The 23,923-nt window shown below is 55.1% G+C and overlaps 2 protein-coding genes across 4 annotated transcripts; one reads left to right on the forward strand and one right to left on the reverse strand.

The window, feature by feature from the left end:
* Nucleotides 1-313: 313 nt before the first annotated feature.
* Nucleotides 314-6,469, forward strand: LGALS2 (galectin 2). 3 transcript variants are annotated; one of them, XM_064420294.1, is made up of 4 exons: nucleotides 314-586; nucleotides 4,713-4,795; nucleotides 5,007-5,166; nucleotides 6,283-6,469. In XM_064420294.1, exons 1-4 carry the CDS (start codon nucleotides 410-412, stop codon nucleotides 6,427-6,429), a joined length of 567 nt encoding a protein of 188 aa, XP_064276364.1. In that variant the 5' UTR covers nucleotides 314-409; the 3' UTR covers nucleotides 6,430-6,469. The 3 variants fall into 3 exon arrangements, with proteins under 3 accessions (XP_064276364.1, XP_064276366.1, XP_064276365.1); XM_064420296.1 differs by lacking the exon at nucleotides 314-586 and adding an exon at nucleotides 4,135-4,261; XM_064420295.1 differs by lacking the exon at nucleotides 314-586 and adding an exon at nucleotides 4,304-4,327.
* An 897-nt stretch (nucleotides 6,470-7,366) lies between these two features.
* Nucleotides 7,367-15,504, reverse strand: CDC42EP1 (CDC42 effector protein 1). The gene is made up of 3 exons (XM_064420297.1): nucleotides 15,153-15,504; nucleotides 10,798-11,680; nucleotides 7,367-9,769 (listed from the first exon to the last, which is right to left on the reverse strand). Exons 2-3 carry the CDS (start codon nucleotides 11,240-11,242, stop codon nucleotides 8,973-8,975), a joined length of 1,242 nt encoding a protein of 413 aa, XP_064276367.1. The 5' UTR covers nucleotides 11,243-11,680; nucleotides 15,153-15,504; the 3' UTR covers nucleotides 7,367-8,972.
* Between the last annotated feature and the right edge of the window lie 8,419 nt (nucleotides 15,505-23,923).

The raw sequence follows: 23,923 nt of genomic DNA on the forward strand, positions 1-23,923 counted from the left end.
AGGAGCTCCATGGCTGCCTTGTACTGCTGAGGAGCCCAGAACTGGACACCGTAGGAGACACACACTGCTCTCCCTCTCAGGCAGCTGTAAGGAAGGAGTTAGTAATTTGCAGTATATGCCTTCAACAAGGGCTTGGTGGTGAACTTGTTGCAGAAAAAAAGTCACGAGTGCCTCTGCACAACCCATGAAGGAAGCAAGTTTTCAGTTTTGGTTCAGTTCAACTGAACCAAAACTTTTCAGGTCAAAGTTCAGCTGTGGTGTGTTGGATAAGAAGTGAACTACTGTGCAGGTGCTAGAAGTGGGGTCACAAACAGGACACTTGTTTTTTGAGGTCCTTGTCTCACACAACCCCCAGAACAGACCCCGGTGACCATCGAATGAAGATCTGAGTGTGTGCGATGGCAGAGCCATGCCTACTCTTGCCTCACATGCTAATGTGGAACTGAAAGTCACTTCTACCTCTGCTCTTTACCCAAATAAGGGACTGCATAAGAGTTATTCAGGAAATAAAGTGTGCTGGATGAGACCGCACCATCAAGAACCCAAGGCACAGAAGGACCAACGGGAGAATGCTAGATCCATGGAGGTGACTCCCTTCTACTTGCTCTATCTTGCTGCTTCTCCCCCTCTCTCTTTCTCTCTCCCTTTCTCTTTTCCAGTTGAGATTAATTTTGCAAAATAAAGTCGGCATTGTTGAACTGGCATTTAGGCTCCTTTGCACCTTAATTTGGGCAGAGTGAATCAATCATAACATTTTAATGGGTTTCACCATTTTCTGACCCAAAGTGCTGTTCAACAGTTCCGAACTTTTACTCTTTTTCCCACCTGGTGGGAGATTGACCCTTTGAGGGAGGTTGAATCTCTAAGGGAGATTGACCAAGCCTTTACTGTTACTTTTACTGTCCCTCTGTGGGTGACAGCTCTTTTCTGCCTGCTGTGCCCAGATTGTCTCCCTCTGAGGGAGACCGAAAGAAAAATCGTTATCAAGGGTGACCAATGTAAAGCTGAAGTTTTACTCTCCCCTGGAGAAATTTTCTTCTCTCCTGCAGGGTTGGAATGGGCATAAACTGATTGTGATAATGTACAAGCAATAGCTGACCACATTACTAGTTTGCAGGTTGAATGAAAAATGGGATGAGGAAAAGGTAAATTGCCCATGAAAAGTAAGAAGGCAAGTTATTTCTGCAGTTTTGGGAGGTTGTTTATCTTGCGTGCAAAAATCAAAAGCTTCCTGCCACCTGAAAAGGGTTGCAGATGTAAAATTTGAGTTTGAAGTCAGAAAAATGAGGTGCTTAGAACAGCATTGTCTTTTGAGAAAGGGACACAGGAGAAATTGTAAAAACTAGTAGATATTATTTTAAATAAAAATGAGTGATTAGAAAAACTGTTGTCTGCAGCTGAAATATGAGAAAAACAAATGCAGAAGAATCTAGGTAAATTACTTGATAAAATCCCACATGAATCATCCTCCAATTCAGTCCAATATCTATATTGGACTGAATATACCACCCATCTATAGGGTGGTATATTGTGAGGGTCCTGAAACATGGAATGGGAACATTTGGTACAGTGATGATGATTTAGAGGCAGACTCTCACCCTACCCCAAAAGCGGTAGAAGTTCAGCCTTTAATTGAAACTGAAACTGTAGATGAGGGGGGTGGAGAAACCCATACTACTGCTCCCTGCAGAGTAAGATACATTGCTGGAAGAACATTCTAGATGTTCAGGGGAATACAAAACGGAACACGAGTTTCCCTTTTGGGCAGAGATCAGATCTTGCTGAGTGAGGAAGAGGCAGAAAGATTCTGGTGACATAAGTAATTTTAACTACTACCCAGGTAACCATAACTGCTCATTGACTACCTGAGCTGCCTGCTGGGCTGGGGGCACAGACCCACAGGACACAGGAAAGCCTGCTGCTGTTTAAAACGACAGGATTCTCAGATCTGGCAGCCTCTGTGCAAAAGGCAGCGTGTATTTAAGCAAGGTATGAAAGACATCAGTGAAGGAGAGTCCTGATGGTAGCTCCTGTCAATCCAGCCCTATTGACTCCTTCCCTTCCTGGCCTTCCAGATAGGCTGAAAATGTTTGCATCAAATGCCCAAGATCACATACAAATGGATGGCACCATGAATATTACTGAAGCAGTGGCACAACCACCTATAGACCAAATTCACATACCTACCTGGTGTGAATTCACCCAGGAAATGGGGAATTATGAGTGCTATATGGGATGGGTTGGAGCACACTCTGGGAAGCCATCTGAACCCCCTGGTGAGTCTGTCAAATTTATACCAGTAAAGCAAAGCCAAAATCTAAAGCAAGACTTGATTCAATTGACAATACCTGCTGCTGCAGGTATTGATAGGGTGGTGACAGAACTAAAGTTTTCTGTGTTACACTTGGGAAGTGAAAGATAGTTCTGGAAAAATACATAAAATTATTGTCAGATGGATAATGCCCTGTCTTTAACCCACTGTGCACTGGTTAGACAGAAACTGAGCAATTCTGTTTTATGGTTTTTCCAGGTTATAGGGATCCTACATATTAGAAACTACACCTAGAGCTGAGGGTTCTCCTATTCCAACTTGAGGCATCCATGGGAGTTTTTAGCTTTTCTGCATACTATGTCTTGGGGGTTTGAATTTGTGTATGTATCTCTAAGTTTTGTTTCCAAATTTAACCAAGTAATGAAGGTTAACAAGTATGGCATTTATAAACTGTGTTGGAAAGATATGCCTTGGTTTAATATGTTTACACTTAATGAAAATAAGCAATTACTACTTGTTTGCTTTTGCCTAAGTCTGTAGAAGACCCTCTTCTCATGGGTATATTTACTGAGACTGGAATACCCAGGATACAGTTCAGACAGCAAATCCTTACTCCCCAGATAAAAAGCCAGTTACTGTGCAATTTAGTCAGCCATTCAATTTTGCTCCAATATTTGAGAAGGGGACCCTGGGCTCTGTATTATCCCTGCTGCAGGGCAGCAGTGTGATGTGAAGGTGTGTACAGGTGTGCTGTGGACACAGCAGTGTGGTGGGAAAGAGACCCAGTGCCAGAAAACACCATCCCCAGCACTGGTTCCTGCTGGTTCCATGCTCAGCCCATGGAGGTTTCACAACAGTTTCAGCATCCTCCACAGCAAACAAATTTCCCAAGCCTGCTGGACTTTATGACCCCTTGCTTATGGGAAACACCTCCGGGGAAGGAGTGCTTATCAGAACTTCTCCTTTCTCCAGGATGTTTTAGGGAAGGGTAGAAGCTGTCTACCAGTTGTCTGTGCAGCAGCAGGAGCACTCAGGTGCTCTCTGCAGGGCTTGGGAGGGGGACTGAGGGACAAATAGTTTCCTGAGCCTTGACCTCCTCCTCTGTCTCCCTTTTCCACTTGACTTTTGGAGTCTTACAAATCAGGAGCACTGTCTACTGACTTACATCGTAGCTCTTACCTGGGAAGAAGACAGCAGGGGTGATACTCTCCTGTGAGGACAACATTTCTGTATTTAAAGGTTAGGGAGGAGGGGACTATTGAATCTGAAGCGGCCTGGTGTGTGGCTCCTCAGGCTAAAAGGTTTGGGTCTGGATGGGACTTGAACAGGAGGCTGCAGAGAGCTGCCACATATGGCTACTGCAATCCACACAGCTGACTCTAGAGCCCCAAGAAGGGAAGGAGCTTGGATGCCACTGTGTCACTCCTGCAAAGTTCACTCTGTAACTCATGCCATCTAGAGGGAAGGTGTTGGTTGTCCTCTCCTCCAAGCCCCTTTGAACCCTTCCTTGGAGCACTGTGGGGAAAGGATGGCGGAGACCATGTTTTCCTGCTGGTAGGGATTTTGGAGCTGCCCCTTACCACAGAAGGAAGGAGCTAGGATGTTCTTTTGGGTGAGCTGTTACACACAGGAAAGAAGTGAACATGGTGGTTACACCTCCTTGGCCAGCTGGGAAGATGTTTGTCCTATCTCATGTCTACAGTAGCACCTCTGAGGGCTTTGTTCTTCCATTGGGAGCCCACCAAGGAGGCTGGGACTTGCTATTATTTCCGGGAATCCCTAGTAAGAAGTGCACATATGGAGGTTTTTTCCTAGGATCAAAGTCTTCTGGCTTAATAGCAGCCGTTGGAGCTTTGCAGAGGCAGGAGTCATGTTAATGTGTAAGCCACAGAGAAGTTTAGAGCTGCAAGGTCCTATGTGCAAAGCATTTCTGAGCTAAACTGCTGGTGTCTCCCTGCCTGGTTGCTCTGCTCTCTGAGGAAAATGACTGTAAGGGCGGCTGCTCCTGTCCTCTGCCACCCAGGGTCCTCAGCTCAGCAAGGCTGGATGAGACTGGCAAGTCATAGCCACTCTCACCACTTGCATTTCTCGAGGAGCATTGGCTTTCCCCCAAACCCTGGACAGCATCACTCTGCTTTAACCCTCTTTCTATCTCTGCTGTCCTGCTTTCTCTTCATTCTGCTGAGGACAAGCCACTTTTCACTTCCTCTCTCTCTGATGTCTCTTCTCTCTTGCGGGTTTCACTCAGCCCACTCTTCTCTCACTGAATGAGAAGTTCACACAAGACTTGCAGTGTGGAGGGTTTTGTCATGAGAGCACCAGCTGAGAGCAATATATGTTCTCCTGGCTGGGATGCCCCCAAGCAGCACCCTCTCAATTGCAGTGGCAAGTCAGGAGGAATGGCTGAAGGAGCCCCACAGACTATTTTTCTCTGCCTTAGGGAAATATTGAAATCTTAAACCTGAATATGAAGCCTGGGAACACCCTGAAGGTGAAAGGCAAAATATCTGCTGATACTGTTGGGTAAGTACAAAGAAACCACCTTGGCAGGCCAGGGTTGAAGGTGGGCTATAGAGGAAGGTGGTTTTCCAAGGTTGCCAGATACAAAATAGCACAATGTTATACCACCTGTAACACTGATGGAGGAACTGGGTTCAGACATGTGTGTTGGATCTCAAGTCTTCCAAGACCCTCTCCTGTCCATGCATATGACTTTCCTCATGCTCATTTATAGCTTCAGCATCAATCTTGGGTGCAGCTCAAGAGATCTGGCATTTCACTTCAATCCCCGCTTCAATGAGTCTGTCATCGTCTGTAACTCCAAGTGCTCCGATTCCTGGCAGACGGAGCATCGTGACCGCCACCTCCCTTTCTTCAGGGGCTGCACTGTCAAGGTGAGGGTGCCAGCATGGCCTTATGGGGTATGTTGGTGTGGGGGGTATGGGCTGTGAGGGGAAGTCCCTGGTTAGCAGATTCCCATGCCATGGTTTTCCCGGTCCCACCCAATACCTCCTGCTCCCTCACCATGGCCCCTCTTCTGGGTTTTTGGTCCTGATTGCCATTTCCACTCCTCTTTCAAAACTGCAATGCTGTTTCTGGGAATTTTAAGTGACTCATGTCTGTCCCATGCTTTGTAAGTGCTTCCTGGCCCCTCCATCTGCCCAGCAGGTGAGTGTACCCAGGGCATGTATGAAAGTAAAGGCAATCTCCAAGAAGCATGGTTTTGCTGCTGTTAACCTTATTTCTCTCCCTCCTTCCTATGTAAACACAGGCTTTAAGGCAACCCCGAGTTTGGAGCAATGTCCAAAAGCCTCTCCCTCAACTCTTCTGTCCTAATTACTCCTGGAACTATGCTGCCAATCTGCCCTTTCCCTCTTCCTGCCAGCAATGCTGTCCTATTTGCTGCCTCACCTTATCTGATGTCCTAAATCACTAACAGAGCTGCATTTAGTAGTCCAGTTGCTATAGCTGTAGAGAGAAAGCTTGTTTCCTCAGACAGAACTGGCTCTTGGGGAAGGCATAGTGAGGTGACAGCTTTGGGGAGCATTGCCTTTAGATTTCAGTGACCAGTGATGCATTCTTGCCCTGTCTGCTTGTGCATGTTTATCAGCAAAGCTCCTTTTTCTGAGTCCTGGTGAGCTGCTGAGGGCATTGGAGGGTCAGGTTTATTCTGCCCTGTTCAGAGGAGAACAGTGGTGTACACATTCCATATGCTCTCTGAATACATGTAAGGACATACCTGGGTTTAGCTCTGAGTTTACAGTCTGAGAGGCTGAAACAGCCTCAGGAGAGATCCTGTTCCCAGTCATAGTCTATATTCCTGCTTAGACCCTTGATATCAACTGCTCACTTCCCGAGTCACCCTCACCTCAACCCGCAGCACCTTGCTTAAGGTTATAGTGGACAGGTCTGACCCTCTTATGTAACAGTCAGGCCTTTTGCCTAAATGCTGACCTCTGAATACCCTCCTTGCCCCCAATTCCTGCCCTTCTTTCTCTTTTTTCTCCCAGTTCTTCATTGAAATGCTGTCAGACAAATTCCGCGTGAAGCTGCCGGATGGCCATGAAGTGTGCTTCCCCAACCGGCACGGCTACCGCAACATCAACTACGTAAGCATCGTGGGAGGCCTCAAGATCATCTCCTTCAAGCTGAGCTGATGGGCACTGCCTCCTAGCTCTAATAAAAACCCAAGCCAGTTTTTGGATTGCTTGTTCCAGCTCCTTCGTCTTCTGTGAGAGCTCTGTGTCCCTGTGCAAGCCCCTGACAAAGCCCAAGGTTCTCCCACCAATAGGAAAGAAGCCATTGTTGGATAATGCCAGGTACCCTCCAGGGCAGAACAGGCTGTGGGGTTGAAGGGATAGTAGGCAGGCCAAAGCAGGTTGTAGGTGGGGTCCAGGATGAGGACACTCTATGATTGCTGGGGAAATGGTTGTGTAATCTTTTCACAAAGCTCCATTACTTCCTGCAGCTGAGCTTTCGGGAAGGGGGGATGGTGAAATGGGAAGGAAGGCTTAAATGTAAATGAAGGGCATTTGATGTGGCATTAGGTGCTACAAAAGTGCATCATTAAAAGGTGGCATGGGTGACAGCACCGGTGTGCCCCCAGCCAGCATTCCTGTCACAGATAAGGGATTGTCTCCAACTTTCCCTTCTAGCTCACCTCACTTATCTGCTGGCACATTCCAGTCAGGTTAGCCATTACTCTGACATTTCCACAGAGGATCCTACTCATCGAAAATCAGGCAGTGGGATTTGGGCTGAGTTATGTGCCTCAGTACCTCCTTGCACAGGACTACAGGCAAATAGACCCAATTACGACATTAGAGCTGCTGCTCTAATTGAAAAATATCTTGCCAGTCCAAAAGTGAGACTGATGTGTGACAGCAAACATTGGGACACTTTGAGCTGGGTGGGAGGAGAGCAGAGTAGAAGAGCATCTTACAGAGAGCCTGGTCCAAGGCAAGGTGTCAGTGTCCTTGCCCTCCCTCTCCACTTGTTCACTGCCTCAGATGGAGGGATTGGTGGCTGGGGCTCCAGCTGCCATAGCAAGGAAGACAATCAGGGCACAGCAGCCAAGGGGACGCACCAGAGAAGTTAGTATCAAAACTGTTTTAATGAGGACAATAATAAGTGCATGGGATACAGAAGAGAGGCAGAAAGGATAATTCCGCAGATTGGGTCTTTGGTTTTGTGTTATGGTCTGGGAAGCAGAGGGCAGAGGAGAGCTCATCCTGAGAGCCCAGGTGCCCACCCTGGAAGGTGCAAGGGAGGATAAGGCTGATCCTGCTGGCTGCCAGTGGCAGCCCCTTGGGGAGGCTGGGGAACATGGGCTTGCCCTTAACCTTGGTGGTCTGGCTGCAAGTGGCACTTCCACGTGCACCACGTGCACACCCTGCAGCTCTCCATCCTGCTCTGAAGAGCTTCCTGGCAGAGGCAGCTGGGTGGCGGGTGAGCTGCGTGGGAGCAGAGTCCTGCAGCCACGGCCCAGCATCTCCTCCCACTGCACACGCCCTCCTGTCCCAGAGAACAAGGGGGGTCCTGTGAGGGTCCCTCCGCTGACCTCAGCCCCCGAGCACGCTGGCTCCACACCATGGCACAAAGGCGCTTCTATGAGGGCCGGTTGGCACGCGGGCCAGCGTGGGGGACAGCTCATTCCAGGGCGGCTGTGTCACCCAGGGCCACTCGGCAAGGGACATCAGCCACGGTGCACATTGCCCTCGGGAAGGGGCGTGCTGAAAAGAGGGGTGTGTGTGTGGGGAATGGGCATGGGGACAAGGATGGAGACACAAACTGCGCCACCACCGTGAGGATGGTGGCACAAACTGAGGGGCTGCAGAGGAATCTCCTTGTTCTGAGGCAGGGGGGAAAGAAAGGAATCAGTGGGAATACCTTTTAGGGCCTGAACTGCAGAATTTGGTGACCTGACAACTTGCCTTTGCCACCAGTCAGCCAAGAAGTTTCTCCCCTCTCAGTTGCCGAGGGGAGTGTGGGTCAGGAAGGAAGCTGTCCTAAATGGTGCCCAGCAGCAGGAGGCAAGTGGAAACATTCCTGATTATATCTGTGCATGCTGTCACCTCCCGAACACCGAGCACACAGCTTTTTGGGGAGGGCAGGGGAAAAGAGAAAGCTCAGCTCTGTGGGGTTTACCTGCCCTTGGGACCCCAGCTGACCTTCCCCTGTTGATAGATGTGCTATTCTGAAGGGTCTTGCACCAGCTGGAGCTGGGGAAACCCCATCCCCTACGTGCCAGAGCTATCAGTGGGAATATCTCTGGGGAGGCATGTGTGCCATTGCAGAGGATGGTAGGGGACATCAGTGGAAGAATGGAGTATGTCCCCAGACATGCTGGTGGAGCTAGGCTGAGGATTGAGAGAGAGGGTGCTGGGGAGAATGGGATGGGCTAGGAAGGATTGGGGGTTCCTTTGGCACATGGGAATGTTCCTTTGATGTCTAATGGCCGTGAGGCTGGAGAAGGGGTGCTATGCCTGGCTCTGTGGAGCCCACTGGCCCTCTGCAGCAGCCTGGCCCAGCCCCAGGGAGCCCCCCAGGACATGGGCTCTCCTCCTGCCCTCCCCGGCCTGCCCAGTGCCCCCACTGGGTCTGCTGGTGACACTGGCACCAGCGGGCGGGGCACAGGGAGGAGGGCAAAGACCCGGGCACCAGTGTCTCTGGTGGGGCCTGTGACGGGCAGGATGGCTGTTCACACCTTGACTTCATCGTCCTCTTCCTCCTCCTCATCGGCATACTCGAAGGAATTGCTGCGGCCCCCTCGGGCACCGCTGTAGCTTTCCTGCAGGCTGGAGAGCTTGGTCTCCTCCTCCTCCTCTCCTTGGCTCCAGCTGGCCTCGGGGGACCGGCTCTCCCTTGTCACTTGTGACCCCCACAAGCTGCTGCTGGGGCTCTCCCACGGGGTCTGTGTCCGGGCCTGCCGGGGACCCTCACCCTTCTCCGAGCTCCGCGGGGTGCTGGTCCCGCCGTAATGGCGGGCCAGGACCTGGGTTGCTCGGTCGAATTCTCCAGCCTCAATGGTGCAGTCGTTCCAGTGGCCTTGCCACGGGGACCCTCTGGACACCGCCCCTGGCCCTGAAGCCCAGACAGAGTTCGCTCCAGCGCCTTCAATGGCACGTGCCTCTCCGTTGGCATGGACCGACAGGCCCGGCAGTGAGCTGGCCCCGGACAGGTTGCTCTGCCTGGAGTGGTCCCAGAAGCTGGATGCTGCCTTGTCCTCTTCTTGGGGTGCATGCAATGCTGGAGGGACCCTGTCCTTGGTCCCCTCCTCACACAGGAGGTGTGGGCCATCCTCCCCCACCTCGCTGCCATTGGTTTCAGAGAAGCTCATCACCTGGAGGAGCTCGCTCATCAGGGAGGGCCCCAGGTCTAGGCGGAAGGACAGCAGGGAGTCGGAGCGATCCAGCTCATCTTCCCCAGGACAGGTGCTCTCTTGGGCCTTTTCCAAGCGAGGGACACGAGGGATGGTACAAAATCCAGACTCCAGCCCTGTGAGGCAGAAGGTATTGCTGGTGAGGGGGCAAGCCTGACTTACTTCTGCAGGGCACAGGGACACTGCTGACAAAGTGGCTCAGGTCATGCTCCTGTCAGTGGCACTGGCCTCTAAAGGACAGGTCAGTGTCTCTGTGGACATCTCCAAAGCCCAGTGTTACAGCAGAGGGTCTCCAGGTGGGCTCTGGGCTCCGTAAGATGGCAGTGGGGGCTGAGCCAGCAGGTGAGACCAGGAGATGGCAGCATTGCCTCAGCCTGCCTTTCCCTGGGAGCCCGGCCAGCTCCCCCGGCTGCTGCAGGCACCCCAGATCCAACCCCCACCCCGAGACCTTCTGCTCCAGACCGCCCTCCCTGGGGAAAAGCTGAGCACAGCCCAGTGCTGTGAGGCTGGAGAGGAGCCACACAGATGTCCTGTCCCATCCTTCCCACAACCCATCCCCAAAGGGCATCCTGGCTGGCAGGGAGGGATGTGAACACGATGGAGAAGGGTGGATGGAATCCCTAAGGAATAGCACATGGAGATGTAGAGGTTGGCACAGCTAGGGACAGGGTTAGAGCATCTGTGTGGAGGTGGGGAAGGCCATGCTGTGGGTCCCCTTGACCTCACACCCTTGGAGTGGGAATTGCTCCATTGTCCCAGCACCTTTTTGGCTTCCTCAGGGAAGCTGCTCAAGTGAAAGGTGTAGGGCTGAGGGTAGATGGGGGGTGCTCCCTTACAGCTACTGCACACAGGCTGCCAGCTGTAAGGGAGGAGAGGGACAGAAACAGAGAAACCATCCCCGCCCCGCTTAGAGGGACACCCTGGGAGGAGACCTTCCAAGGGCAGGAGCAAGGAGCATGGCTCAGAGTCAGGTCAGGTTTATCTGCTTGGAGGGATTGTCAAGACTGGACAGTCTTAAATATCCCATCTCTCCTTAAAACCTTAAGTTCCTCAGTGGGGAGGAAGCTGGGGCATGGAGCAATGGAGAAGGGCTGCAGAGGATGCTCAGTACCCAGGCACCACCTCTGCCTCGCGCTTCACTCACCGTAGGCCTGGTGTGTTTTGGAGAAGCTGTTGGAGGCACTTTTGAAGGAGAACTTGCTGGTTAGGCCCCGGCCGCCGCTGCTTCCATCGTACATGCCCTCATTGAGCTGCGGCAGCGACACGGCGTTCTTGATGATGGGCGAGACGGCCGGGGGCGCGGGCGAGGCCCCCACCTGGCCCCCGCTGCCGCGCCGCCTCAGCGGGCTCCGGCGCACGTGCCGCAGCGTCCGGGCGAAGAAGTTGTTGGGCTTGGCCGCGTCGGCCCCGCCGTGGTTGCTGAGGAAAGAGGTGTCCCCGAAGACGTCCCCACCGCGGCCCACGTGCATGGTGTGCCGGAAGTCGCCCAGCGGCGGGCTGATCATGTCCGGCGTCAGCTCCGACTTCAGCCGCCGCTTGCCGTGGGAGCCTGACACCCAGCTCAGCACCGGCAGCTTCCCCAGGCTCATGTTGCACCCTTCACCCTGCCTTTGAAAAAGCTCCAAAAATCAGCCCTCACCAGGCTTCCGGCACTGGGGTGGCCTGTCACATCCCCAGCCTCCCCACTGCTTGTGCTCCGATGCTCTTGGGGTGACAGTGCATGTCTCTTTGGCTTTCGGCAGTTTCCCGCTTCCCTGAGCTACGTCGCGCTCATGAAATCACCCTCAGAGCGTACGTCCTCAGTGGAGAGGACAGCGGTGGCACGCAGATGTCCCCAGGGGGTGTCTGGGTCACCCCCGTTCTGCAGAGGTCACCGGAAGCTGTGTCTGGTCGTGGATTTAGGGGTTGATCCACTGTCTTGTACTGCTGCTGGGAGAGTGGGAGCCGGTCACGGATGGGGCAGCAGGCAACAAAGAGAGCTTCAGGTGGACTGGCAGGGCAAGAGCATTGGTCCCCTTGTTGGCCACCTAAACAAGGCAAGAGGAACTGTGAAGCCCTTGGACAGGATTTTCCCAATCCCATTGGCTGTATCCACAGAACTGCCTGAGGAGGTTGAAGGAAGTGCATAAGGCAGTGCTGAGCTTGCTACTGGCTGCCCCTTTATCTGGCCCTTCTCTTGGGGAGGAAGAAAAAGGCTTTCCTCCAAAAATATGTGCTCTCCCTCACCTTGCTGACCTACCTCAATAGGCATTAGTTTCCCGTCTGCAAAGCAGCTTTGCCAGACCCACGCCACAACACAGGCTGAGGATTTCCCTCCGAGGCAGAACCTCCTCCCAGAGCAATGCCCTGCTTGGCTGCCCCAGCTCCTGGGGCGAGAAACCTCTCCCTCCTTTTTGCTATTCAGATGAACCCTTGAGGAGAGGGTGAGGCCTGGGGCCCATGTGCTTCTCAGGGAGGAGTGGTGGGAAGCAAAAATGCAATATTTGTATATTGCTTTGTTTGTCCTTCACTGGCTGGGTCCCGGGTGCTGGGCAGACATGTTGGAGAAGCAGGGAGTTGCCAGTGTGGGGAGGGCAGCTGCTCTGCAGACAGGGGAAACTGAGGCACGGCGAGGGAGGTGATTGCCTGAGGTTGGAGGAGAAGGTGGGGTGGGTCCCTGCACTCAGGCAGGACTCCCAGAGGCACTGAGGGGCAGGCAGGAAGCAGCAGCTGGATGCACGGCAGGGTGATGACCTCCCAGTCAGCGGGGAGGACTCTCAGATCAGCAGATCCCCTGCTGCTGTGCATAGCAAGTGGGAGAGGGTGGGCTGGGGAAAGGAGAGGATTCGGTGCCTCTCAGAGTGTCCGTGGCCTGAGCAGCCAGCTGGGGACGTGCCCTTCCCTGTGCTCAGGTCTGTGGCATCAGAGCTGAGTCCCTGCAGCAGGGCTGGCTGTGGGGGACAGCATGCCAAGAGGTGACACAGGAGCCTCACGTCTCCATGTGCTGGGACCCCCACTGCTGCATGGCTTCTCCTGCCTTCCCCATGCCTCTCCTGCTTACCTGTGCATTGCCTTGGAGCAGCCAGGCAGTGCCAGGATGGCAAAGGCCCTGGAGAAGGAGAGCCCTGGACATGAAATTGCTTTCCTGGCTGGCTAGATGCATTTTTGCTTTGCCCTGGCCGTGTTTGCTCACCCGGGGCCTCTCTTATCTGCCAGGGGTTAATGACTGGGGAAGGGAAAACAAACCTCCCCCAGCAGCGCCCAGCACCATTGGCTGCCTCCCCAGGGTGGCAGTGGCCTCCTGGGGTGGCAGTGGCTGGTGGCAGCAGGGACAGAATGGTGGCAGGCTGGGTTCCTGCTGGCCCCCAGCTTGTGCAGCTTGTGTCTTCCTCCTGCCCACAGAGGCCAGGCAGGGCTGCAGCCAGGACAAACCAGGCACGTGGCAGATTTGGGGTGAGGGGATAACTGGGGAGCTATTTCCTTTCTGTGGCAGAAGCCCACCCATAGCTATTGGGTCAGGGCTGTCCTGGAGTGCAAAGGAAACGACTGGGCTGGTCCCTGCAGCACAGCTGGGCTCTTGGGACCACAGGGAGAGAGATGTAACCGTATTTTTGAGCTGTCCCCAGGATCTCCCAAGGAAAGCACGTGACTCTGGGAGAGGGGATTAGGTGAGCTACAGCACTCAAGTTTTCCCTTTCCTCTGCACATTGGAGCCCCTGAGAAACCCAAAGTGGGGACTGTCCCCTTTAGCATGCACTGTACCAGCCAGGGCTACTCCTACCCCCACCCCAGCTCCCCCCACAACACAGCTGTCCACAGCCACCCCTATGGGGGACACCACACCTTGGGATGGGGTGGGGAGGCAAGGAAAAGGGGAAATGTGGGAGGAGAGCATCCCCTTGTTCCCTATCTGGACAACTATTGAGTGAGGGAGTGGGGTGGAGGAAAGTGTTTCTCCTTCCTTGTCTCTTGGTCACCACAGGGAAGCAAGCCAGCAGCTCCTGGCCCCTGGCTCTCCTTGCCTGCTGGCAAGCAGCAAGCACTGGGAAGAGGAGGGAGGGAGAGAGTGAGGGAGGGAGTGAAGCAGCTGGTGCCCAACCCTACCTGGATGGCAGGTTTCTGGCAGGCCTGCTGGGCTTTTCCTCCTTCCAATCTCCCCCTTTCTCTTCTGTCCTTCTGCCCCTGGTGTGGCTCCCTGCCCGCTCTGAGCCCTCCCCGTTACCCGAACAGACTCCTCCAGGCCAGGGAAACTCGTGATTCTGCGGGCAAAGGATGACCTGTGTGCTGTCCTTTCCTCCACTGGGCAAAGGGACCCCTCTGCCTGGCCACCTCTCTGTCCGGGTGCCACCACTTCCATCTGGCAGCCCTTGGTGTTTGCCAGCTCCTGGCACAGCAAGCCCACAGCCCACCACGACCTCCCCTTCCCCGGCATGCCCTCTCTGGCTCCCTTCTTGCCTCCTCTGGGAAGCCCCCTGCCTTCCAAGACCCACTGGCAGCACCTCCTCCTCCTCCTCCCAGCCTGGCCTCCCCCGTTTCCCCCCGAGTTCAGCTGGTTACCACTGGTTTTCCACTAGCTGGGAATGGCCAGAGCTGTTCTGCTTGCTGGGAAGAGCGGAAACCAGAAAGGAGGGGAAAATAATCCAGATGTCTAGTTGGAAGGAGCTGCTGAAAGCAGCCTCTTCCCTCCCCCAAAGGGGACATACTGCAAAAGAGAGTGAGAAATTTGGGGTGGTCTCAACAGCAGGAAGAGCGGGTGGAAATGGCTGTGGGTGGCCAGGAAGGCTTTCCCAGCCTTCCTGAGTGATGAGAAACCTCCCTTTCCCTGAAGGAAGGGAGGCAGAGTTCCCCTGTTGGGTGACTGCTTTGGGATGAGGAAAGGCAGCAGGGGCAGGATTTTGGGGAGGGGGAAAGGGGCTTGGCTGGCCGGCTTGGGCCCCCTTCAGCCTCCCTGGAGCAGTGCCGGGCAGTAGGCAGACGCCTGAATCTGACTCCTGTGCTGCTGGCTGCTATATATACACAGTGATATCTCTGTATAACAAGGATATTTTTCCAAGCAGACGTTCTGGGACATAGAGGGAGGCCGGAGCTATGGAGGTGGGCAGTTTCCAGCCATCCCTTCCCTGCCCACTTGTGAAAAAGTGCTCCCTTTCCTCCTCCACACCCCTAAAATCGAGGTGCCAGAGCCTGTGGGGCTTTGAGGGGTATCCGGAGCAAGGTTTGGGAGACAAGGGGGGTCCTCCTGCCTTCCCCCATCCGTGGGACCCTCTTCTCACTCCCTTTCCTTCCCGCCTCTGCCCCGTCCCGTGTCCCCTCTCCTCGCTCCCAGTTTCCTGTTGCATTCCTGCTTTCTGCTCCCTTTATTTTTACCATCCTTCCCGTCTCTACCGCCTTGCCACCCCTCCCGCTTCTCCCCTCTCCAAACACCCTCCCCACACACCCTCTCCACCCTCTCCCTTCTTGTCCCAACACCCCCCTGCCCCCAGCTCCACAAACCGACGAATCAAAACTTTCAGGATTTACCTCTTTCGAACCAGGGTTATTATTTTTTCCCCGTCCTCCAGACGAAAAGTTACGAGACACTCTCCGCAGGCCCCTGCAACTTGTTCCAAGGATCACCGGTGCTGTGTTCCGGAATGGAGCGGGGGAGAAAGGGGGGGCCTTGCCCCCTCCTTTTCCCACGGCTGTCCCCCCAAGGCTGGCTCTCCCAGGCTGACGCCCTGATGCCACGGGAGAGAGGGAGCGAGGCTGCGGGGAGGGGACGTGGGAAGGAGGAGGGCGGGCTGCAGCACCGCCGGGCCAATCCTCGGCTCGGCGAGGAGACCGGAGAAAATGAGATTTATTCCAACTATCCAGGACAGAAAACTTCAGGAACTTCTCTGCCGCTCCCCTCCTCCTCCCCGCTTCCCCGGTGCCATTTCCCGTCCGCCGGCATTGGCTGCCTCCCGCTCCCGGCTGCCGGCCTCGGTGGGCTTGGGGGAAGGGGAAGGCCAGGCTGCTCGCTAGCGGGTTGGAGGAGCCCGGCTGCAGGGCAAAGGCAAGGGGCTGGAACCCTGTGTGTGTGTGTGTGTGTGACCCCTCGATCCCAGACTGTTCGGATGTCCCAGTGGTGTAGCACTGCCAGCACTGGGGTCTGCGGGCACTGGGTGGTCGCAGCCGGAGCTATGGCAGCGCTGGTTGGGCTGGGCAGCAGCAGGATGACAGCCTCCCTGAAGGCCACTCTGGTGTTTGTGACAGGACAAACGGGGTCAGGACGAGCGTTAATGCATCAGGACAAGCGCCATGCCAGCGACAGTGTGTCAGACCCGGCTGAGGGGGTGGCAGCGGATAAATGGAGGGAGGTGCTCTTTGGTGGCACCAGGGAGAGCTTCTGCCCACATGTGGGACACCACATCGCTCCGGCATCGTGTGTTGTCCCTTGATGGTCACAGGGCAGAAGACCCTATCAGTGCCAATGAGGGGCAACCTGCTGCTGGGTGTAGCATCATCAGTGCCATCGGTGACCCTCATGGCCTTCGGGCTTGGCTTGGTGGCTCTGCTGGGGACCACTTGGCCACGCACAAGCACCTATTCAGGGCCCTGTTGAGGAGAAGGGAGGTGTCTCTGCTGGTGAAGGCGAGACAAGACTTGTTGGGGTTAAGTAGGGCTTGGCTGAAGGGATGACAAGATGTCTGCAGAGATGTCAAAATGGAGCCTGGCCGTTCACTGCGCTCGGGTGGCTTGTGCTGGGGTGCCCAGGCAGGAGCACCTTATTGCTCAGAGGTTTGCTAAGCAGCAGTAGTGGGGTTTGGCACTGTTCTCTGGCTTCTCTTCTGCGAAATGGAAGTAGGAGTTTCTGCCTTCTGTGGAAATTTCCTCCATTAGGAATTAAGACTGTATGTGCATGTTGGTGGTACTGTAAGTGGGTCTGTGTCTTGGAGGAAGATGGAAGCCTAGCTCTGACAGGAGATGAGCTCTGCCATCAGTGAGGAAAGGAGGAGAAATCGTGACATGCATCCTCCTGGCTTGCCAGGGCTATGGTAGGCATTCCTTCCCCTAGGTCCTGCTCAGTGGAAGCTAAGGGGGGTGGTGAGAGAGGCAGGAAAAGATGCTTTCTTTGGGTCTCCTCCCTCTGCGTGGCCTGCCAGGGCATTTCCCCCCACCCTGCCTGAGGGGCTCTCCCTCACCCCCATCTCTGCGCCCTGCAGCAGAGGCTGCGTCAGGAAGCAGAGCCTGGGCGAGGGCAGCCACCTCCACAGGGGAATGCAGAACAAATCTTTTCCAGATGGGACAGGGGCCACGTTCTGCTTCTTGCAGGGCGGCCGGCTCTCCACTGCCTCCTTCTCACTCCTGCTCCAAGCATCTCTGTGCTCCGGGCCAGGATGGGCTTCACTTCCAGGAAAGCATCTGGAAATGCCTTCTCTTCAGCATCCTTCCCCAAACCTGTGATCTGGCAGCCATGCCAGCCAAGCTCTGTTTTGTACTTCTAGGTCTAGCACTGAAGTGCTTTGGTGACCTCAGGGGTCAGGCATCTGCCAGCTCTGGATCTCAGTACTCATCCTGGCCTCTTGCTGCTCGGTTACACCCCCTTCTTTCATATACAACACCCTGGAAAGTCAATCCATGCAATCCTGCTTCTCAGCCTATTTATCCACCTCAGCTGATAAATGAGAGGTGGCTGTGAGGCTGGACAGTGCTGCAGAGTCACTGCACCACCCAAGGGTGCCCTGGGCAGGAGCTTATGCCTGGACCCCTCCCAGCCCAGCTACCTCATTTACCTTCAGTCACCCCAACCTTTCATCCCATCTGTAAGCCTAAGCCCCAGGCAGCAGCACCAGTCTCACCATTACAGAGAGACCGGCTACTGGGCTTATCATGGAGCAGACAAGTGGCCCAGCAGCTTTCCCAGGTGAGGATTTGCTTTGACTACCACAACATCAAAGACAGGGCTGTGCAAATTGCATCCCCTCATCTTCCCAGCACTCATCCCTCCATCACAGGGTTGAGGTCTTATGGGTGACTGAAAGTGATGGGCAGGGAGAGAGGAGTGGATGGAGGTGGGGGGGCTGAAGTCTCTGCCCCACACTTCCTGGTGCTCAGTCCTTCATCCTATCTCACTTTGCAGTGCCTTCCGCTCGCAGACTCGATGCCTGAAGGAGGCTGATATGGGACTCCCTTCCAGTAAAGAAAAATCCCTCTACTCCCTTTCCCCAGTGCCTGGGAGAAGCCAAGGGAAGGTGATGAGGGCATCCCAGCTTGTGATAGGGTGCTCACCCATGGGTTTATATTCCCTGCCATTTCAGTTTGCTGCCTTCCCACCTGCCCTCCTTCCCTGGGAAATTTCCAGGGATGGACCTCCAAGAGCACAACAGTGCTGGAAACTTCCTGAAGAGAGGGCAGGCGGGGGGCTCGGTGGGAAGGGGTGCCTTGCTCAGTGCACAAGAAGCAGATATCCTGTTGCTGCCCAGGGTCTCTGCTCATATTTCCTCATTAACTGAAAGTGCTGCTCGTTTGCAGGTGACTTCCAGATGTTTCCATTCTTCTCTTGGGGCCGTGAGGGCACATACCACATGGGTATGGGGATTACTGCCAGCAGCGGGGTGGGGGGCAGAACCCTGCCACGATGGGGATGGGGGTGCAGAGAGCTCCCTTGCCCCACCAGGCATGGCCTCACCCAGCTCCCCCTCACCCTGGTGCTGTCAGGTCCCTTCTCCCTGCTCCCAGCCCATGGCCCTCGGTGCTGCCTCCAGTCCATGTCTCGCTGCCCTGGGGATGAGCTGAAGGCAAAGCCGGTTTTAGGGTGAGCAAGCCAGAGTGGTGGCAGGAGGTGACACCCTGGGGCAAGGGATAGGTGTAAGCACCCAGCGTCTTGCCAAGAGCATCCCTGGTCTGATGCCAGCTCTGGCTTTGCAGGCACTGGGTCCCTCATGACCTGTAGTTTCTTCACTGGGGCAATTTCTGCTCTGGCTGAACCCCCAGATGTGCTCGGCCAGGCTCAACCCATTTTTGTGCCTGTGCTGTGAGTCCCCCACACTGCCTGCTGCCTTTGAGATAACCAGGGAAAGGGGCTGGAGCGGTCTGGTTCCCAGAATCCTTGTGCTGCACTGGGGAAGGAAAGCAGGGAGATTGTGGTGAGCACCACCAGGCAGGCAGCAGCATTGGGTTAGACCCACTCGTGCTAGAAGTGGGGTGGATAACCCTGTCAACACCCACTTCTAACTTTCCCCACCAACTCCTCCCTTCCCCTGGAGCAATGGGAGGCCGAAGGAATGGGACTGACCACGAAGGAATGGGACTGACCACGTCCTGCTTGTGGCATTTGCAAAGGGGGGAGTGTGTGCTTTTCCCCTGGGAGCAGGGCTGGGAACTCAAAGCCTCGGGGTTTGCCAAAGCCCAGGAGGAGGTACGGATGAGTTCCCAGGCTTGCTGGCGGGCTGCCTCCCTCCCTCTGCCCATCTCCTCCTATCCCAAATATTTTTGTCTTTCCTCCTCCCCCCACACTCCCCAGCTTCCTCCTGGTATGCTATTCCTGTTGGCCAGGGATGTGGGGTGCTGGAGGGCTGCTGTGGGTGTTGTGGGGTGTTGTTGGGTGTGAAGATGGAGGGACAGATCCCAGGACAGACCCTGATCTATGCTTTCCCTCCAAGTTTTATATGGACACAGAGGAGAGGGAAGGGGGGTTGGGGACATAGCTGGGAGGGGGAGGGAGGATGTTGCATAAACCAGAAGTAATCCAGGAACAGCTGCCTGTGGCCTGGAAACACTTCTGTGATTCCACGTACTAGGAAAGGAGATGTAAATATAAAGATATATATTTATGTATGTAGACTACATCTCCCCAGAACAACCCCACCCTTGATTCTCCAGTTCTTTTTCACAGACCTTGTAAAAGTCAGTGCAGGAGGGACTGGGGGGAGGGCTTAGGTATAAATTTGGTGTTTGGAGAAGCAGCTCTCTCTGTGCAGGGGGGTCTGTGAGTCTCTTTGCCCTTCCTCAAATATGTTCCCTTGGCAGGACAAGGAGGGGGAGCACATCTACTTGTGAGAGTTTAAAGCCCAAGCAGGCTGGAGGCAGCTGGGATGGAGGTTGTTAGGGTGGGGAGAGAAAGGAGGAGATGGTCAGGGTAGGAGGGATGCAGAAGGGAAGGAGGGGATGGGGGTGAGTGGGAAACCCTGGGCCTTTGTGAGGAAAGAGCCTTTTGGAAATGAATTGCATGAGGAGGTGCAGAAAGGTGTTCAAGGGCTAGCATGCATGGGAGAGGGGACCATCAAGGAATGGGAGATGCATCCATAGAGCAGAGGGGGAGTGGCATGCGGGGGTGAGGAAGGGTACAATGTACAGAGAGAGGATATGGGGATATAGGGAATGGGGATATAGGGAATGGGGAATTAAGAGATAAGTTGTCCATGTTGGGAGTGGGAGACAATGCTTGGGGAACCTGTTCTGATCAAAGGGAAGAGGTGAAAGCCAGGGGAGTGGTTGGACACAAGGCCTGGACAACTCTTTTATCCTAATGATTTTGCCTGTCCATCCAGCCCATGTATTTTTGGCCCACGGAAGGAAGGGGGTGGGGATGCAAGAGCAGCTAAAAATAGGGGTGTCCCTGCCCATTCCCCCAAGGCGTCTGCCTGCCTGTGGGGTTGCTGCAAGGATCTGGAGGAGGGGAGCAGACCCAGCCTCCTCCCCATGGCGTCTGGCTCTGCTTTTGTTTGTCTCACAGCCCTACAGGGACAGGAAGAGGCTGCGGGGCTGGGGAACAATGGCTCATTCTCCCGGAGTCTGCGCCTGCGGAGGAGCGATAGGGGACACGGGATGGTGGCCAGAGGCACAACCTCCTAGCGCCACTGCTGCAGGGCTTCAGCCCCCAGGAGCTGATGGGCTCCACTGGTGGGATGCAGGGGGACCTTCCCCAGCCCACCCCTCTTCCCCAGGTTCCTGTGCCCGGATGCAGAGGGGATGAGGGGCTGACTCACAGTGGGTGCACTTTGTACAGGAGGCCAGGGAGGCAATGCTGCCAACCTGAAGTGCACTGGGAACACGTTCCCAACCAGCACTGGGGAATGCACTGTCAGCCTCTCTCCAGCCTCTGAAACCTGGAGTGTGGCTGCAGCTTGCACCCCACAGTGGGAATGTCTCCAGGTGGGCCTGGTAGGGATTTATCTGGGAGCTGTACCGTGCCTCTGTCCCAGCTGTCACTGTGCTCCCCGAGGCACTGCCAGTTTTGGTGGAAGCTCCCTCCGTGCCCTGTGCTCCCTGCTGTCTGGGAGATTGCCAAGGGGCATGGATATGTGTGCATGGTGGGGGGTGGTAAATCCTTTTATCCTACCTCTTTCTTCTCCAGACCCTCCTTTTGAGGCAGTGTCTCTCCCGGATGTTAGATCTAACAGCATGGTGCTGGAAACTCCGCAGGGAGAGTCTCTCCCCACACTTCTCCAGACTTAGCACCTGAGGTAGGGGAGAGGTTAGGACACATTTTGCAAAGATTGAGCAGGAAGGGGACAGAAGAACCTCCCTGATTCCAGCCCCCTTTTTTTTCAAGGTCTTGGATAGTTGGGGCTGAATGCTTGCCAGGGCTCCTCTTGTTTACTCAGCCGGGGAGCTGACACATCCAAGGTCTCTGCTGCCTCCACTTTCCCACATGCTGCTGGCCGGCACATTCCAGGGCAGAGTGGAGATCAGTGCAGAGGCATACCAGAGGTTTCCATCCGGGATGCCATCCCTCCTCCCTGCTCTCCCCAGGCATCCGGCACCTCTTGCCAGGTTGTGAAGAGCAGGCATCACACGTGCTCAGCATCCTGGGCCTTTAGAAGCCAGGGCTTGCACAGAGCCCAGGCGTGGATGGGGACCCCAGAGACAGGGATATGCCTCTTAAACTGAATTAAACGGAATGCCTTCAGCAAGGCTCTGTCCTTCCTCCTGGTTCCCTCTGCAGGTCTCAGTCCCTTTCCCTGGCATGACCCATGGTACATGTGTGGAGGAGTTGGGGATGCCTGTCTCAGCTTAGTCCTCCTTAGAGGGACCTGGGGGAAAGGGGTAACACCCACCTAGGCAATTTTAGGACGGGCACCTATTCCTGCTTGCTGAGGGTTAACGGCACTGGGCTCTGCAGCTGCACCCTTCTCCTGCAGGCACGGGCTCTGCTCCCTCCTGGGCAGCAGCCCAGACCTCGTGTGGCTGCCTTTGGTTTTGGGACAGAAGGCCACAAAGCTTTTAAAAATAAACGCCAGGAGATAAAGAAGGGTTTGGAGAGCTGGCTGCAGGGCGGGGCGGGAGCACGGCTCTCGCCCTGTCATTTGGGCTGGACGCCTGTGTCCCAGCGCTGCTCCCACCTCCTCCGGGGCTGCTGGCATCTTTGCCTCCTCCGACCCGGGGCTGCTGCAGGCAAAGGACCGCCGTGACCTCTCCTTTTCCCCCGCACGCTGGCCCACAGAGGCCCCTTTACGCCAGCCCCAGCGTCTGGAAGAAGGGGCCTCGTCTCCCTCCTCGGCTGCCAGAGGAAATGCGGAGCCTGGAGGTCAGGGGCCAGCCGGCAGCTCCTCCCGAGGGGGGCAAGCAGCCCAGCGCTGGGGCTTGCATCGTGCCGGCGCCCGCCGCAGAGGAGGGGAGGGGGGCAGAGCCCTGGAAGGGGGAGGGAGAGGGCCAGGCTCTTCCTGTTTATGTGACTACCAGACCCCCAAGAAAGGGAAAGGACTTGGAAAGCGCATTGCTCTTGGGCGGGCTCCAGCAAGCGACTGTCTGTGACTCTTAGCCCAGGGATTGCATCTGTGTGGCAGGGTGTGACTTCTTTGCAGGGGAAACGGGCATCCAGCTCCAGGGAGGGCTAGGATTGCATTCTGGGGCCTTGTGAAGCTCTGTTCTAAGGGAGAGACTGTGGTTGGCTTCCTGGGAAGTGAGGGACAGCTCCTGCTACATGCCAGGCTTTGATTCCTCCCATGGTTGTCTCTGACTGACGCTGGTCTCTGTGGGATGGTCTAAAGGGCAAAGACCCACTCAGGCCAAGACAAGGAGGTAGCTGGGTATTTTGGCTTTGGGACAGAGGAATGGGGAGCACTGGGAATGCCAGGCATGGAGGAGTGTTTAGGGGAGGGTGCCTGTTCAGCCGTGATGGCTCCAGAACAGATCCCTAACAGCCACCAGAAGGGCTGGAGGCCTCCCATGTTATCTAGGGTCACATCCTGCAGGGCATCTGGTGTGGCCATGGTGGTATGTGGAGGAGGAAATGAGGTCCAAGATGCCATGCTCTTTTCTTCACCTCTGGCACCATACTGCTCTGGCTTAGGTCACATCTGTACCGAATTTGTCATAGCTCAGCTTTGTTTTGTAGTCCTTGGCTCATGCTGAGTGTGGGTGGAGGGGTGCTGGGTGCCACCTCTGCTGGGTGCCCTGGAGGACACACCATTAGGCAGCATTAACAGGAGCAGATGGGAGTTACAGCCCCTTTGCAGTCCCACAAGTGAGCGCAGGCCTGGCTCAGTGCAGCAGCTGTAGGATACAGATAGCTGAATGCAGTGTAGGTCATAGAATCACTGAATAATAGAAGTGTTTGTGTTGGAAGGGACCTTAAAGTTCATCCAGTTCCAACCCCCTTGCCAAGGGCAGGGACACCTTCCACTAGAGCAGGTTGCCCAGAGCCCCATCCAACCTGGCCTTGAGCACTTCCATGGTTGGAGTATCCATTCTGTTTCTCTGGGCAGCCTGTTCTGGTGCCTCACTGCCCTCACAGTTAAGAATTTCTTTCTGTATCTAATCTATACCTGCTCTCTGTAATTTTAAAGTCATTCCATGAAAGGTTCTTGGGAAGGGCCCCACAGCCAGAAGAAGGAGCCCTGGCAAGTCTGTGGGGCAGGAACAGGCACAGCCCTTGGCTCCCCATATCCTTCCCTTTGCAAGGGCTCCAGCTTAAGGCCAGGCCGACCCAAAGCATTTGGCTTTGCCCAGCCACGTCCTTCCCCACGGGGTTGGCTGGTGGGGTGGTGACACCCTATGGCTCTGCAGCAGTGTTACAAGCGATGGTGGCACTTGGCTGTTCTCTGCCCTCTCTGCAGAGACCTTGCCCTCTTAGCGTGCACTCAGCTCTTCTCCCTCTTCGTGTCCTGGACAGGTTTGCTCTCCAGCCAAGAGGGAAAGCTCCTGATGTAGTCCTGACCTGTCCCTTTCCCTGATCTGGCACATGTTCAGGGTGAGTGTTGTGGGATGGTATCACCTCTCCTGCCTCTCCTCCATCAGGCTCTGGCCAATCTCAGCCTGACAGTGACTCAGGGACTCTGGCAGCTGAACACCCTGGGGCATGTTTATGTACCAGCTCAGGAGAAGAG

Source organism: Passer domesticus, chromosome 5, assembly GCF_036417665.1.
Source record: "Passer domesticus isolate bPasDom1 chromosome 5, bPasDom1.hap1, whole genome shotgun sequence".
In the NCBI taxonomy this organism is placed as follows: domain Eukaryota; kingdom Metazoa; phylum Chordata; class Aves; order Passeriformes; family Passeridae; genus Passer; species Passer domesticus.